This window comes from Rosa rugosa, chromosome 6 (assembly GCF_958449725.1).
Source record: "Rosa rugosa chromosome 6, drRosRugo1.1, whole genome shotgun sequence".
NCBI classification, from domain to species: Eukaryota; Viridiplantae; Streptophyta; class Magnoliopsida; order Rosales; family Rosaceae; genus Rosa; species Rosa rugosa.
Window position 1 is genome coordinate 11,141,875 of NC_084825.1, and position 13,075 is coordinate 11,154,949.

General features: G+C 35.6%; 1 protein-coding gene and 1 long non-coding RNA gene across 4 annotated transcripts; one reads left to right on the plus strand and one right to left on the minus strand.

The window, feature by feature from the left end:
* Positions 1-2,667: 2,667 nt before the first annotated feature.
* LOC133718533 (uncharacterized) lies at positions 2,668-5,397 on the minus strand. 3 transcript variants are annotated; one of them, XR_009850356.1, is made up of 4 exons: positions 5,077-5,397; positions 4,320-4,590; positions 4,023-4,071; positions 2,668-3,641 (listed from the first exon to the last, which is right to left on the minus strand). It is a non-coding gene; the product is annotated as an uncharacterized LOC133718533 (long non-coding RNA). The 3 variants fall into 3 exon arrangements; XR_009850354.1 differs by lacking the exon at positions 2,668-3,641 and having other exon boundaries at positions 3,866-4,071; positions 4,320-4,383; XR_009850355.1 differs by lacking the exon at positions 2,668-3,641 and having other exon boundaries at positions 3,866-4,071.
* Positions 5,398-6,026: 629 nt separating this feature from the next.
* Positions 6,027-6,506, plus strand: LOC133716216 (uncharacterized). The gene has a single exon (XM_062142935.1). It carries the CDS (start codon positions 6,027-6,029, stop codon positions 6,504-6,506), a length of 480 nt encoding a protein of 159 aa, XP_061998919.1.
* The last annotated feature ends 6,569 nt before the right edge of the window (positions 6,507-13,075 follow it).

Below are 13,075 nucleotides of genomic sequence, written 5' to 3' on the forward strand. Positions count from 1 at the left end.
GTCTTGTGAAGCTTTTAGTGAATTTAATTAATTTATGCATTTTTTTTAGTTAAATGGGTTGCATTGTTAACCCTTAAATGAGTCATTTTGTGTAACACGACACAACTTATTCTTTAAATGGGTTAAGCGGGTTCGAAACGGGTAACCCGTTTAATAAATAGGTTGGGTTTAGGTTTGAATTTTTGACACTATTATTAAATGGGTTGAGTTTGGGTTTATATCTTGTGACACGACAAATACCTTGACCCGACACGAAATCAACCCGACACGACCCATTGACAACCCTAATATTATATCCTCATTTTTTTCAATATTACACAAGTTGCCACCAATAGTCAAAATCAAGTAGTAAATATTATGGAGCTTGATTGACGTCATTATTAGTATTATATACATTCATTTTAGGTTTTTATTAGTCCATAATTTTAGGTGTTTACATTAATCTCGTTATTATCATATAATGATAAATTTTTAGTATGTTTCTTCTTATATATAGAAGCTAGTGAAATCATTCGTCATTTTTTTGTTTGGGTAAAGACCTTTCACAAAGTTGCTTATGATTTCAAACGACCTATTCATGAGATTTATTTCATCATTTTTTTTATGGGTTAGAGACTTTCTTACACACACACACACACACACACACACACATATATATATCATATTCGTAATTTTAACTACCTATTCATCAGATTTATTTAGTATAATATATCTTTGCTAATCTCTTGATTTTGTGTAAAGCTTGAATTTGGTGATTGTAAATAATCAAAAATTTCAACCTATGAATCTGATAAAAAAAACTTATTTTAATACCTTCAAAATAGAATGGTTGTTTCTAATTACTTGATACTTAGATTGCTCTAATATGTCATACCTATGATTTAGATGTCTGTTTTTGTAGTTTAAATTATTTTTGTGACTCTGTATCATAGGTTGTTTCTTTCCATAACCTATAGTATTGACAACTAATTAACCTATAATTTAGATAATATATTTCAAATATTATGTATGTAAATGAGTTTTACCTTTGAAATAGGTCTATGAAGGTACTTTGCAATTATTTGCAATGAATGAACCACAATATGCATGACGCTAGTAGTGGGGAGAGATTTTTGAAGACTACATAGCAAAGTGGAAGTCGAGATGACGGATGAAGTGTTATCATGTTCTTTATATTAGGTTCGAAAATATAAAGTTTATATTTATATTGTAAAAATAAATTTAAAATTGTGTATTTCAATACTGGATGAACGTTTTTTACGATTGTACTCACTGTCCCTAATTTAATAAATTTTTAGATTTATTTATTCGAAAAGAATTTGTGTATTTAAATTACCTTGATGTTAGAAAGAAGCTACTTAATATTGTAAAGTTCATTTTCAATTGTAAAACAATCAATCATAATAATAAGTTTGCTAAATTATAGTGCAAAAACTCCTTAGCATTCAAAATTATTCAATGTGGCCAATATTAAGGGATAATTATTTATTGAGCAAACTACAGTTACACATAACTATTATGTGCTCCTGAACCACCACATATAATACCTACATCTATGTGGAGGAAAATGTAGGGGCAAAAAAAAAATCTTAAACCAATCAATCTACATCAAGTACATTTTACATCGGCTAATTAAATTAACTCGGACCACCACGTGTATAGTGGTGTGGGACTATATGGAGCTTGACGTTGATTGAGTAACATGGAGCTTTCATATTCAAGCTTCCCCATAAACGTTTTCGTACAATGTATAAAAAGAACTCATCGAATTGAATTGAAATATTGAATCAGTAATACTTGAGATTCCTTTATATGGTCATTTTAGAAAACCAACTGGCATGAAGAGAAGGAAGAGAAACCCCTGGCAAGAAGAGAAGGAAGAGAAACCCCTCCGAGAATAGCAAGAAACACCACAAGCAGTCCTACGTTGATTTACTTTTTTCTCTAGCTCATTGCTATAATTGAACACATCAACATGTGCTAACCTATGTTCATAATTTAAGAATCTTGATCATATACGGATAAATAATGTGATCTACACCACTACAAATTTGAGCAAAAGCCACATCACTTGTGCGTGCCTTTGACCCCAATAGCAACTAATTACCCACGAATAAACGTGTCTATCTGCAAAAGCAACGCTGCAGTCACTTATGTTTGAGTCAGTGCGCTGTAGGGGAGTTGCTATGGCAGAAAAAAGTCACGTATGTTTAGTTTGTAACTTGGTGGGCCCATGTAATTGAAATCGCCACTAACATATTCAATTAATCTATTATAATATATATACAAGTCACCTTTGTTTCATTGTGCGTGTCTTCATCCATAAAAATGATAAAAAAAAAATTACTAAAAATATCAAATTCTCAAATTTGATAAATAAAAATACTACAGTAGTCTCTTAATACTAAAATATGGGTACATGCCTTGTACTAATAAGAATTTATCCTCCTATACTAATTGGAATACATCGGTACATCTATACTTGTCTAAATTAAGCCCCAACTAAACTAAATGGCTTATGACTACAACTTCACGTTAAGGCTCCAACAACTCCAACTCCTACAAAATCTGTCTATAAAGATAAGGTATGAAGATGATACTATTTGTACCCATTTTTGGAAAATCGACCTATAAACTCTTGGCCATTAGATGAGAAAAATATGGTGCTTTTATTCTTGATACTCGATAAAATTTCATATTTATGAGATTTTATTAGATATTAACTTTTGGAGAACAAATGAGAAGAGAATGAAATAACAGCGATAATTATTCTTTGGAATAATTAATGCCAAGATTTTATTGAGTTTGAAGGCATTAGAGAATATATTTAAGAACAAATCAATATAATGGCGCCGCAAGAAAAATGCAATTATGGTGCGATTAATGAATGTATTATGCTTAATTGTATTTTCTTTCCTAAATGTTATGTTTGTAATAGTATAAATAGGAGGCATTTAGCTCATTGTAAAAGGTCTCCGACCAACACAACTCTAAATCAATACATCAAATTCTCTATAATATCAATCTTTCATTCTTTCTCTAGCCTACTTTAATTTTTATCGTTTTCTTTACCTTCCACACTTTATCTTTCCTGCTATTTACTCCTCAGTCTCTTTAAATTTCATTCAATTTAATTAATTCGCATTTAGATTCTTGCTCTTTTGCATTTCGCACTTTACTTTCTGCAACTATATCAAAAAATCAAAAAGAGAAGCAACATCGGTGAAGACGCCGAAAATCCTTGCAACAAAAGCAAGAGAACCCAGTGGCCAAGACGGTTCCTTCCTCGACCACAAGTACTTGAAAAAAGTCAGATCAAGCGCAAATCTTATCAAAACCTCGCTTGGCCAATTGGCCGCGAGTTGGCACGCCTGCGTATCAAGAAGGACAATTGGACTTCAAGTCCCTCGGCCTCTCATTGGGGCCAAGACGATTTTGAGGCAAACAGATACACGAACAAAACTGTTAGTCAAATATTAAATGACACTTACAATAAGATATGTGAGCTTACACAAATTCCAATTGCAAACATATGGGGGCTGGCACAAATTCAATACAAATCTTTCTGCTTCTTGGTTAATTCTCTATATGGATCATTGACATGTTTTAGCATGAGAATATACCGCATTTCGATAACTTAACTGCAATCAATAAAGTTGTCTCAGAATGCTAGGTCATTCATGCTTCATGACCAAAGGTATCATCCAATAAACTTACTAAAACATGTAGGCAATATTCATACAGTTGCAAGTTTACTCAGTCATCTGTTATCTTTTACATTGACATATATGATTATATTAGTAAGTTTTTGGGAAGCTTTCTGTACACTAATGTAGTTCATATTGTCCTACAAAATTACCCAATAGAAAACTAATGAAGAAAGAAGCTCTTATTACTAAAACTAATCATGTGAAGTCCATAGCAAGAACAAGCATATAACATTGAAAAGTATAGTATAGTACAAAACATCACACATGATAAGATATGAAGTAATTTACTTGAAACTCTTTCAAATTGATTACTTTAGCTATGTACAGCTTCTTTAATAAACTCCTTGAGTCCTTGCCAAACCTGTAAATCAGGAAATTGATCAGGGGTCATAACACCTTAATAAAATGCTTCTAACCTAGCTAAGCAGAGTTATACATTACACATCTATAACCTCGAACTCATCCTCTAGCCCTTTTATGTGCTAAGAGAAAAATATTGAATTTAAATAAATTGTGGTTCATCATCTGATTGACATGCCCAGCCAACCAGCAAAAAGCAAACATATGTAAATGAGATTTTTTAACTCATAAATGATCAAATTGTCCAACCTTCTCTAATGTTATGTAAGGTCCAATGACCCCTAGTTTTTGATGTCCTTACAACAAGTCCTTTCTGCAACAACGTTCAGACCCAACAAGGCAACAACAGCAAATCAAAAACCAACTATCTAGCTTAAACTCAGTTACTATATTACAATGCTAATAACTTGGTAAGTACATTGGCTAAAGATAAAATATATAACTAGGAATGTACAACTTCTTTAGCATCAACCGAAATCAATTAGGCTTTTCTTTTCTTTTCCAATTATCTGTCTTGCATCTATAGATAATAGAAACACCCAAAGTTAGTCTTAAAGAAACAAATATAAGTTGCTAATCATTTCAGCAAAAAACTATTGGAAAACAACAAGAAATACCAAAGATCTACACCAGTATAGATAGATAAAACTGTAACAACAATATAGAGACACGAAATCTTATCCGAGTTTGAAATTTGAGATACAGTTTTTGAGATGCCAAAGCATTCAAATAAAGATTGCAGTTTATCTGGCATGGATTTTTTTGGAAAAAATTTCACTAATCTAAGTTATCTCAACTTTGCCTAATCCAATGATCATAAAAAAAAAAAACCCTTCTTTTGTTGAAAATATGAAAAGTTCCATTCTAACCTTCAAAAGTTAACCCCAAAATTTAGATATGCCTTACAAAAAAGTGCATGCAAGAGCCTAAAAACAAGGTCAAGAAACAACCAAACATAAGGAAAAGAATCAATTCCCTATTAAAAAAGAAAACCTATTTGTTGTACCTTCAGTGTAAGTGTGATTTCAGTCCATATGGGTATGGTATTCTCGCCATTTAACTGAGATGAAGCCAAACATATATAGAAACCACCCGTGATAGAAGATCATGGTAGATACTCTTAAAGCCCTAACAATAAGCAGTTGATTGCTAATCTGATAGAGAGAGCAAATGAAAAAGTATTGTGGTTGTTCCCATGGACTGGAGATGGATGCGACATGAGAGAGAGAGAGAGAGAGAGAGAGAGAGAGAGATCTGAGAAGAAGGAGAAGAAGAAAAGTGAATTGATACCCACGTGACTTGAGAAAAAGTTTAGAAAAGATAAAGCAAAAAAAAATTTACCGTTCCAATTGAAATTGAAAGTGTGGTAACATGCTCCACTTCTCTATTTGTAATACTGAAAGTGGGCCACAGTGACAGGAAAAAATAGTAAACAATTGCATAGACACGATTATGAAAGGAAAAGTGGGAATTTTTCACTAGCCGAGCAAATTGGGCCGACATCTCCGCACTTAGATTATTCGTGCCTGAGAGCATCTCCAACAGCTTCCCTATAATTTCTGTATTATAGGGAAGCAAAAATCAAAATCTCCATAATTTTTCTGCTTCAACTCCAACAGCTTCCCTATTTTACAGATTTCTGCATTTATTACAACAATAAAATATTCTACATTTAAAACAAATCTAAAATAACGGCTAGTTTACAACGGCTATTTTATAACGGCTAGTTTACAACGGCTATTTTATAACGGCTAGTTTACAACGGCTATTTCTAACGGCTATTTTACAACGGCTAGTTGACGTCAACTTCTTCTATAAATAAGAAAGAATCATCTATCACATTTTCTATCTCATTCTCATAATTTTGATTCCTTTGCTTCCTCATTTCTTGCTCACTTTCAAACTATTTTTATGGCTCGTTGTTCTTTGGCTAGTCGTTATTTAGTTGATACGTACATGAATGATGACGACGATATTGATGAAGAATATGAAGAATCGTTACTTGTTCAAATAGAAGAAGAACGTCTTGCTAAGAAGAATTCAAAGAGAGGTCGTCGTGGTTCTATTATGGGTCACAATATTGTTGAACGTGATCCAATCGAGGGTCACGAAAGACTTTATCGTGACTACTTTGCCAATCCTCCAAAATATGGGGCTCGTCTTTTTCGAAGGAGGTTCAGAATGAAGCAAGCTCTTTTCCTTCGAATTCATGATGCTGTCATTGCACACGATAATTATTTTGTTCAAAGAAGGAATGCTGCTGGGCGTCTTGGTTTGTCATCACTTCAAAAGGTAACAGCCGCTTTTCGAATGCTTGCTTATGGTGTTACAGCCGATTATGTAGATGAGTATGTGCAGATTGGTGAAAGCACCGCTATAGAAAGTCTCAAAAGATTCGTTGTAGCAGTTGTTGAAGTGTTCGGTGATGAGTACTAGACTGTGGCCTTTGCCCAAATTTGTAGTAGTGCTAGACTTTTTATATTTGTTTAAACTCTTGTTGGTTCGTATATGTTATTATGATTTCACTTTGTTTATAAACTAACACAGAACAAGTCAATCTAGTCCCAAGTTGAGGTTGTAATTTGAGCATTGAGATTTGAATGTGACATTTCTCAAATGTGAGGTACAAAATGTTGAACGTCTGAAATCTTAGATATTTTTTTTGTGAGAGAAACTCAATCATATAATTTTTTAGGATTAAATACTTGTTACTCCCTGTACTTTACTCCATAAAACAGTTTAGTCCAAATTTTTTAAAATTAAACAGATTAGTCCTTATTCTCTCTAATTCTCACACACTAGGTCCTAAAATTACTATTATACCCCTCACTTTTTTTTTAATTGCTCTTTTTTTTTTTAATTTATCCACCCCCTAAATCACATAACAATCCTTCTTTTTCTTCAATTGCCTCACAATTGTAACTTGCTCCGCTGTATAACCACTCAATCTAGGACGACCCGGCAGCCGCCCTAGTCCTTTGACGGAGTGGAGGCATACCTGAACCCGACCCGGACGGCCGGCAGCGGTTTTGGCGCCATCTGAAGCCGGCGGAGGATCTGAGTCTTTCTCAATCGACGATAACAGATCAAGGACTTGCGAGGTTACAGACGTGGACGGCGATGTCGGTGGGCAAGAACTCCTCGAAAATAGATGGGTATTGGTGGCCAAACTCGACAGGGCATGTGGGGATCATGAGGGAGTGTTGGGTTTTGGTGAGGATGGAAATGGGGAGGGATTTGGAGGGCTCTGATTTGATGAGGTTCTTGATGTTGATGATTGGCTGAAGGTTTCTCTCCCTCTTGACCACATGGTCGAGGCCGCGGTCGTGAACTCAGTTTATGGTGGCGTCCATGAAGGTTCTACTGCTGATGTGGTGGTGGTGGGGTTTTAGGACGGAGCGGAAGGTGAAGTGAAAGGGAGACATTGGTTCCAGATCTTCGGTAATGACAATCGAAACTTTAAGCGATTTGGGTTCGAGTAAAGAAACGATATTTAACCCAAAATTGGGGGAACTAAACTTACTGATGAGATGGATATGAAGGAGGCCTCTTCTGGGTGTTGATCTTTTTCTGGATATTCTGATCAAATCACTATGATTTCATGGAGTCTGGGGATTATTTTTAGGACCTATTGTGTGAGAATTAGAGAGAATAAGGACTAATCTGTTTAATTTAAAATTTTTGGAGTGAACTGTTTTATGGAGCAAAGTATATGGAGTAACAAGTATTTAATCCAATTTTTTAAGAAAAAATATACTTTAAGTTAAAAAATCATATCCAATATATGATGTAATTCAGACATATCTTTTTTGCTAATTGCAATCCATCTAGTTCTGGATGAAGGCATTTCGAGATAGACATGAGCACCAAATCAAGAAGCAAAAACCGAGATCGTACAGCACATGCAGATGACACTAACAATTGGAAAAGTATGGAGCTTAAGGCTGGTGAAGAAGCGGAAGACATCTAACATAATGTGCACAAAATTGGTGGATAAGATGACACCATGTTACACCCCGTACCTAAATCTACTTGTTTATTAGTCATTTGGATAGTAACTGACGATTACATTTAATGGTTTACCTCTTTTTTGAACTATTAAGGGTTTTGAAAGTTGACTTTTTATCCATTGGCTTGTTGAGAAACCTTCATTTATAAAAGTGTATAGGACGTTAAACCGAGTCCATACACACGCAGCACGCTAAAATCAGTGTTGGTACGAATAAGTTACAGTCTCTGAAAATTTATTTTTATGCCGGAATTTTTTTCGTAGATTTTTAAAAGGACAAAATCGACTTTCTGCAAAATCAAGTATATAAGGGGAAAACCTTAAACTTTTTGTTCATTTTTTCTTTCTCTTTCTCCTTCTCTCTCTTCCTCCTCGACCGCACAACTATCTCTCTCTCTCTCTCTCTCTCTGTTACGTCCCGTTTACTGGTCATTCGGAAGGTAAACAAGTAAAATCTTTACTTTTACCTTCATTTGGATAATTTAGTGATCTAAAAGTTGACTTTTTGTTCGGCTTAGTTTTTGAAGAAATTTCCTTCACGAAAGTTGTAGAGAACATAAACCAAGTTCGTGGACACGTGGTACGCTTAAATCGGAGTTTGTATGTGAAGGTTATGATAAAAAAAAAAAAACTAAAGTTACTGTTCACAGTAACTTTCTATAAAAGGAAGAAATTTACCGTGGTAGGTTTCCATTTTCAAAAACCTACCCTGCGAGTTTTCTCCCTCTTCCCCGATTTTCCAGTGATTTTCGACCTCTGATTTCTCCTCCCTCCGGCGACAGTTTTTGACGCAACAAGTACCATTGGAAAGCTCTCTTCATCCTTTTCAAGTTTGGGGCAGTTTGGTGGCTTGGTTTGAGCCGTGGAAGGCGCAACAAAGAGGAGAAAAAAAGGCAGCACCGTCGCTCCTAGTTTTTGGTTGGAACTCGAGTTTCCGGCCACCTCCAACGACGATTCTTGTTGGGTCTTTGAGCTCTTGGATCATACAACCATCCCTCAAAGTCTCTTAGTCCAATTTAAAGTGTGGAGTACGAATAGAAGGATTGAAATTCTAGGGTTTCAAAATCCCCCATTTTGCTTTCGAGGTAAATTCCGATTCCTAGACTTAATTGATCAATGTTGTAGTTGAGAAAGTTGTTGGGCTTGATGAGAGGATCATGGTGGTGAAATTTCATGACCCGATTCGGGGTCAGAGGTGGAGTCGCGTGGGGGCACGTCCGGCCACTTCAGACCATCTATTTTGGTTCGTTAGGTAGAGTGTAGCATTACGGACATGTTGATATGAATTTTGTATCGATTGGTGCACATTTTGAAAATGATAGGAATTTCCAAAGTTTTGGGAAGTTCCGGTTTTGATTTGGGAAGATCCGATCGTTGGATCAAGCCTAGTTTTCGATAGGTTGTTATAACTATTGAGTCAACATAGCATATGAAGTTTGAACTAGTTCTAACATGATTTCGAGCTTCCAATGAATTATTGGTTTTAGGGTTTCGATTTTGTTATCATCAATTTAATTCCGATTATCATGAAATAGTTAGTTATAATATCATTTTGTTAGGACGACTTGTAGACCGAGTTCGAGGAGGCAATCGTTGGACGGCTTTGTAGTCGCAAATTTGTGAGTGGATATTTGCTTTTAAATTAATTGTGCGAGCAATATTTTTATTATTTTATTATTTTCTGATTAATTATGAGTTTATTATATTCGAGATCATATGATATATATGATTTATCGGCAATGAGTATATTTTGAGTTATGGAGGATTTACAGAGTTTTGCCGATATTTGGTTTTATTGGTTTATCGTTGATTTCTATAGATTTTGAATACCGAAGCATTGAGAAGTAACCTCTAGATTTAAATAGTATAAGTATGATATTGAAGTACTTGAGTATGATTGATTTCTTGAGAGTTCACGAACTATGCTTTCGACGATTTATTATTGATGATTTACGTAATTAATATTGAGTTTTCATTTTCCAAAAGCATTTTTTATTGTCGAGTTATGCGAATAATTGGGAGAAACGTGGAGATTTAAATACAAGTTGAGATTTCACGAGATGATTTCAATTTATTTGAGGAGGTAAATACGTTAGCACATGCGTGCATTACCTGGTCGGCGGTCCCCTCCAGGTGATAGTCTGGTCAGCAGTACCCTCCGATGGCGTCATCTGGTCGGCAGTCCCCTCCAAATGGCTTGAGGTAGTTAGTCGGCAGTACCCTCTAACCATTACATTCTCGTATTCCGGTCGGCAGTACCCTCCGATGCGTCATCTAGTCGGCAGTCCTCTCTAGATGGCATGAGGTAGTTAGTCGGCAGTACTCTCTAACTATCTATTGTTAGTCAGCAATACCCTCTAACCATTACCTCCTCGTATTCTGATCGGCAGTACTCTCAAATGTGTCCCTGGTCGGCAGTCCCCTCCAGTCATCACCTATTTTACGATACGAGCATTTTATGAGATTTCAAGAGTTTCGAGATGAGATTTACATTATGATTTGAGATATCAGTATATCTTTGAGATAACAAGATTTTGAGATGATTTACAGCATGAGTTGAGATTTAGTTTCAGAGAATGATTAAGAGTATTTTGAAGAGACTTTACTGCATGTTTGGCTTTTAAGAGAATAAATTGGGAAAGCATTGAGTTTTGTTTATTTCTTTCGAAATTACTCATTTTTCGTCCACTCACTCTAACAGTTTTTCTCAATGCTTTCCCCTGGGCCCTTCGATTTTAAATGCTCAGTTTGCAGGCTAGATTAGTTTAGGTCGGGCGTATATGGAGTTGAGGCATAGCTGTCACTGCTTCCGCATTGTAGGATTTATCGATCCTTTACATTTCTATTTTATTTTCTTGTATACCTTATATATTAGATTGCTCTAGTAACCTTATGGTTAAATGTTCTTAAGTTGAGACTTGTGTTGTGGTGGAGTTTGTTGTGAACCGGGTCGGAGAGCAGAGTGGCTCCAGGACAATAAGGATGGATTGTTTAAAAGTGTAATTGTCTTTCTACAGGTTTTGGGTAGTCCATTATTATGGGAAGTTTTGCCAAATTTTTGATATAAATTTTTCTATGGTGGGCCCCGCAAGGCCACTTTGGATTTCAGGGTGAAATTCGGGGCGGGTCCAGTCACTCTCTCTCTCTCACACACACACACACACATACACAGCTTCTCCTTCTACCGTCGTCGGAAACATGTCTTCTGGTCATCAATTTTTGTCACCGCCACCACGCGCTCTATCCATCAATCTCGTCATTAATGCACAGTACCTGCATCCATACTGTTGTAATGTTGAGCTTTTTTCCTCCCTGCTTAGTAGGGGGTTTCACCCCGGCAAAGTTTGAAAACTTTTAAAGTTAACTTTTTTTGGGCCAGTATAAAAACAAATGCAAATACATTTTCTTTAAGAACGACAAACTTAAATTATTTTCCTACTTAAAAACTGATGCATGAACTTCGATTGAATACGAGCCCTAAATAATACCTAATGGCCGGCCCCATAGACAAACTACACAACCTTACCTCAAATCAATTCATAACTAGATAAGCGTATCGAGAGCATCCAGTCCATTACCTAGCTATACATACGTACTGAGTTCATCATTACGATCGAAATACTCAGACGACTAATGTAACTAACCATCCAAAGATTTTGGAGATCAAACCCAAGGAAGTCAGTGCTATCCTTTGCTCTCAAGCCATCAACAATATCTCTCACAAAATGATTAGTATGCAAGGCATTTTAATATAACCAGACCGTGTAACATAACATGCATCACTTTATATGAGAGATGGAAACAACTAACTGAGAAAGGCCCCGAATCTCCTACATGGATTCCGAAGTCTTACTTCAAGTTGTTCCAGAATCACGAACTTTCTGTTCTTCGGGTAACTGGAGTCCTAGTTTCCAACATAATTAATGTTAATAACTTTCCATAAGGAAACAAAGACTAGAATTTCATCGATTTAATCGTCCTACCAATCTTCCTACTTTGACCAAGATTTGACCAAAGTTTGACCAATTTCGCAAATTAACCCGATTTAATTTTATTTCATCGTAGTTTTACCCAAAACTAGTAAAGGTACCCATTAACTATGGATATTTATCAAAGTTAACACTAGTACCAACTTGATCAACTCCAACCCAAATTTATAGATCAATAATCCAACTTAGTGAAGAACTATATGCAACAACTCAATATGTTTTTATTCAATTCCCAACCAACCAGATTCACAACAAGAATTGAATGAAAGAAAATTTCTGTTTTAAAATCTCAAATTTACCATCGACAGTTGATTACAGAGCCCAACCAATTCAACGAGACTTATAACATGTATCAATCCACGAAAACAAGTTATGTGGACGAAGAACAAATTAAGCAGTTCAAATCCTCATATTCAACTAACTTCTCAACTTCTGCATTCCGAGCACTACTAAATATCAATACCAGTTTATAATGCATATTGGAATGGAAAATTACCCAAGGAAAGCCAAGATCACTAATTCAACATTCTCAAGGTTTCAAGCTCAACTAAGTCTCAATCCACGTTCAAGGACATCAGAGATCAGCCCAAAAAATCGAAAAAAAGTTGTCGTGAACAGCAAACTCGGAGAAGCCGACGACACGGAAAGCAACAATTTGTCAAAACTCAACCATAATTGAAACCAAGTATATCAATGTGTAGAGCACGAAGAGAGGATCACGTTTCATACCTAATGCACCCAAACAGTGGTTGGAATCGCCGGAAGACTCGAAGCTTTCAGGCTTCAATTCTCTCTCCTCCCTCTATACATAGACGATCCGTGACCACGGGCAGAACCACGACGAGGAGACGCGTCTAACACAACTGGTTTCTCTACCTTGATTTTGTTTCTCTTTTTATAAAAGGGATTCTAAAACATTACATTTGTGCTTCTAGTTATATTTAAAGACCTAGATGCTTCCCATTCATTTCAAACAAAGCGATCACTTAGTTTCAAGTTTTAGTTTC

Coding starts and splice junctions, on each gene's coding strand:
- LOC133716216 (XM_062142935.1), top strand. CDS start 6,027: ATGAATGATGACGACGATATTGATGAAGAATATGAAGAATCGTTACTT.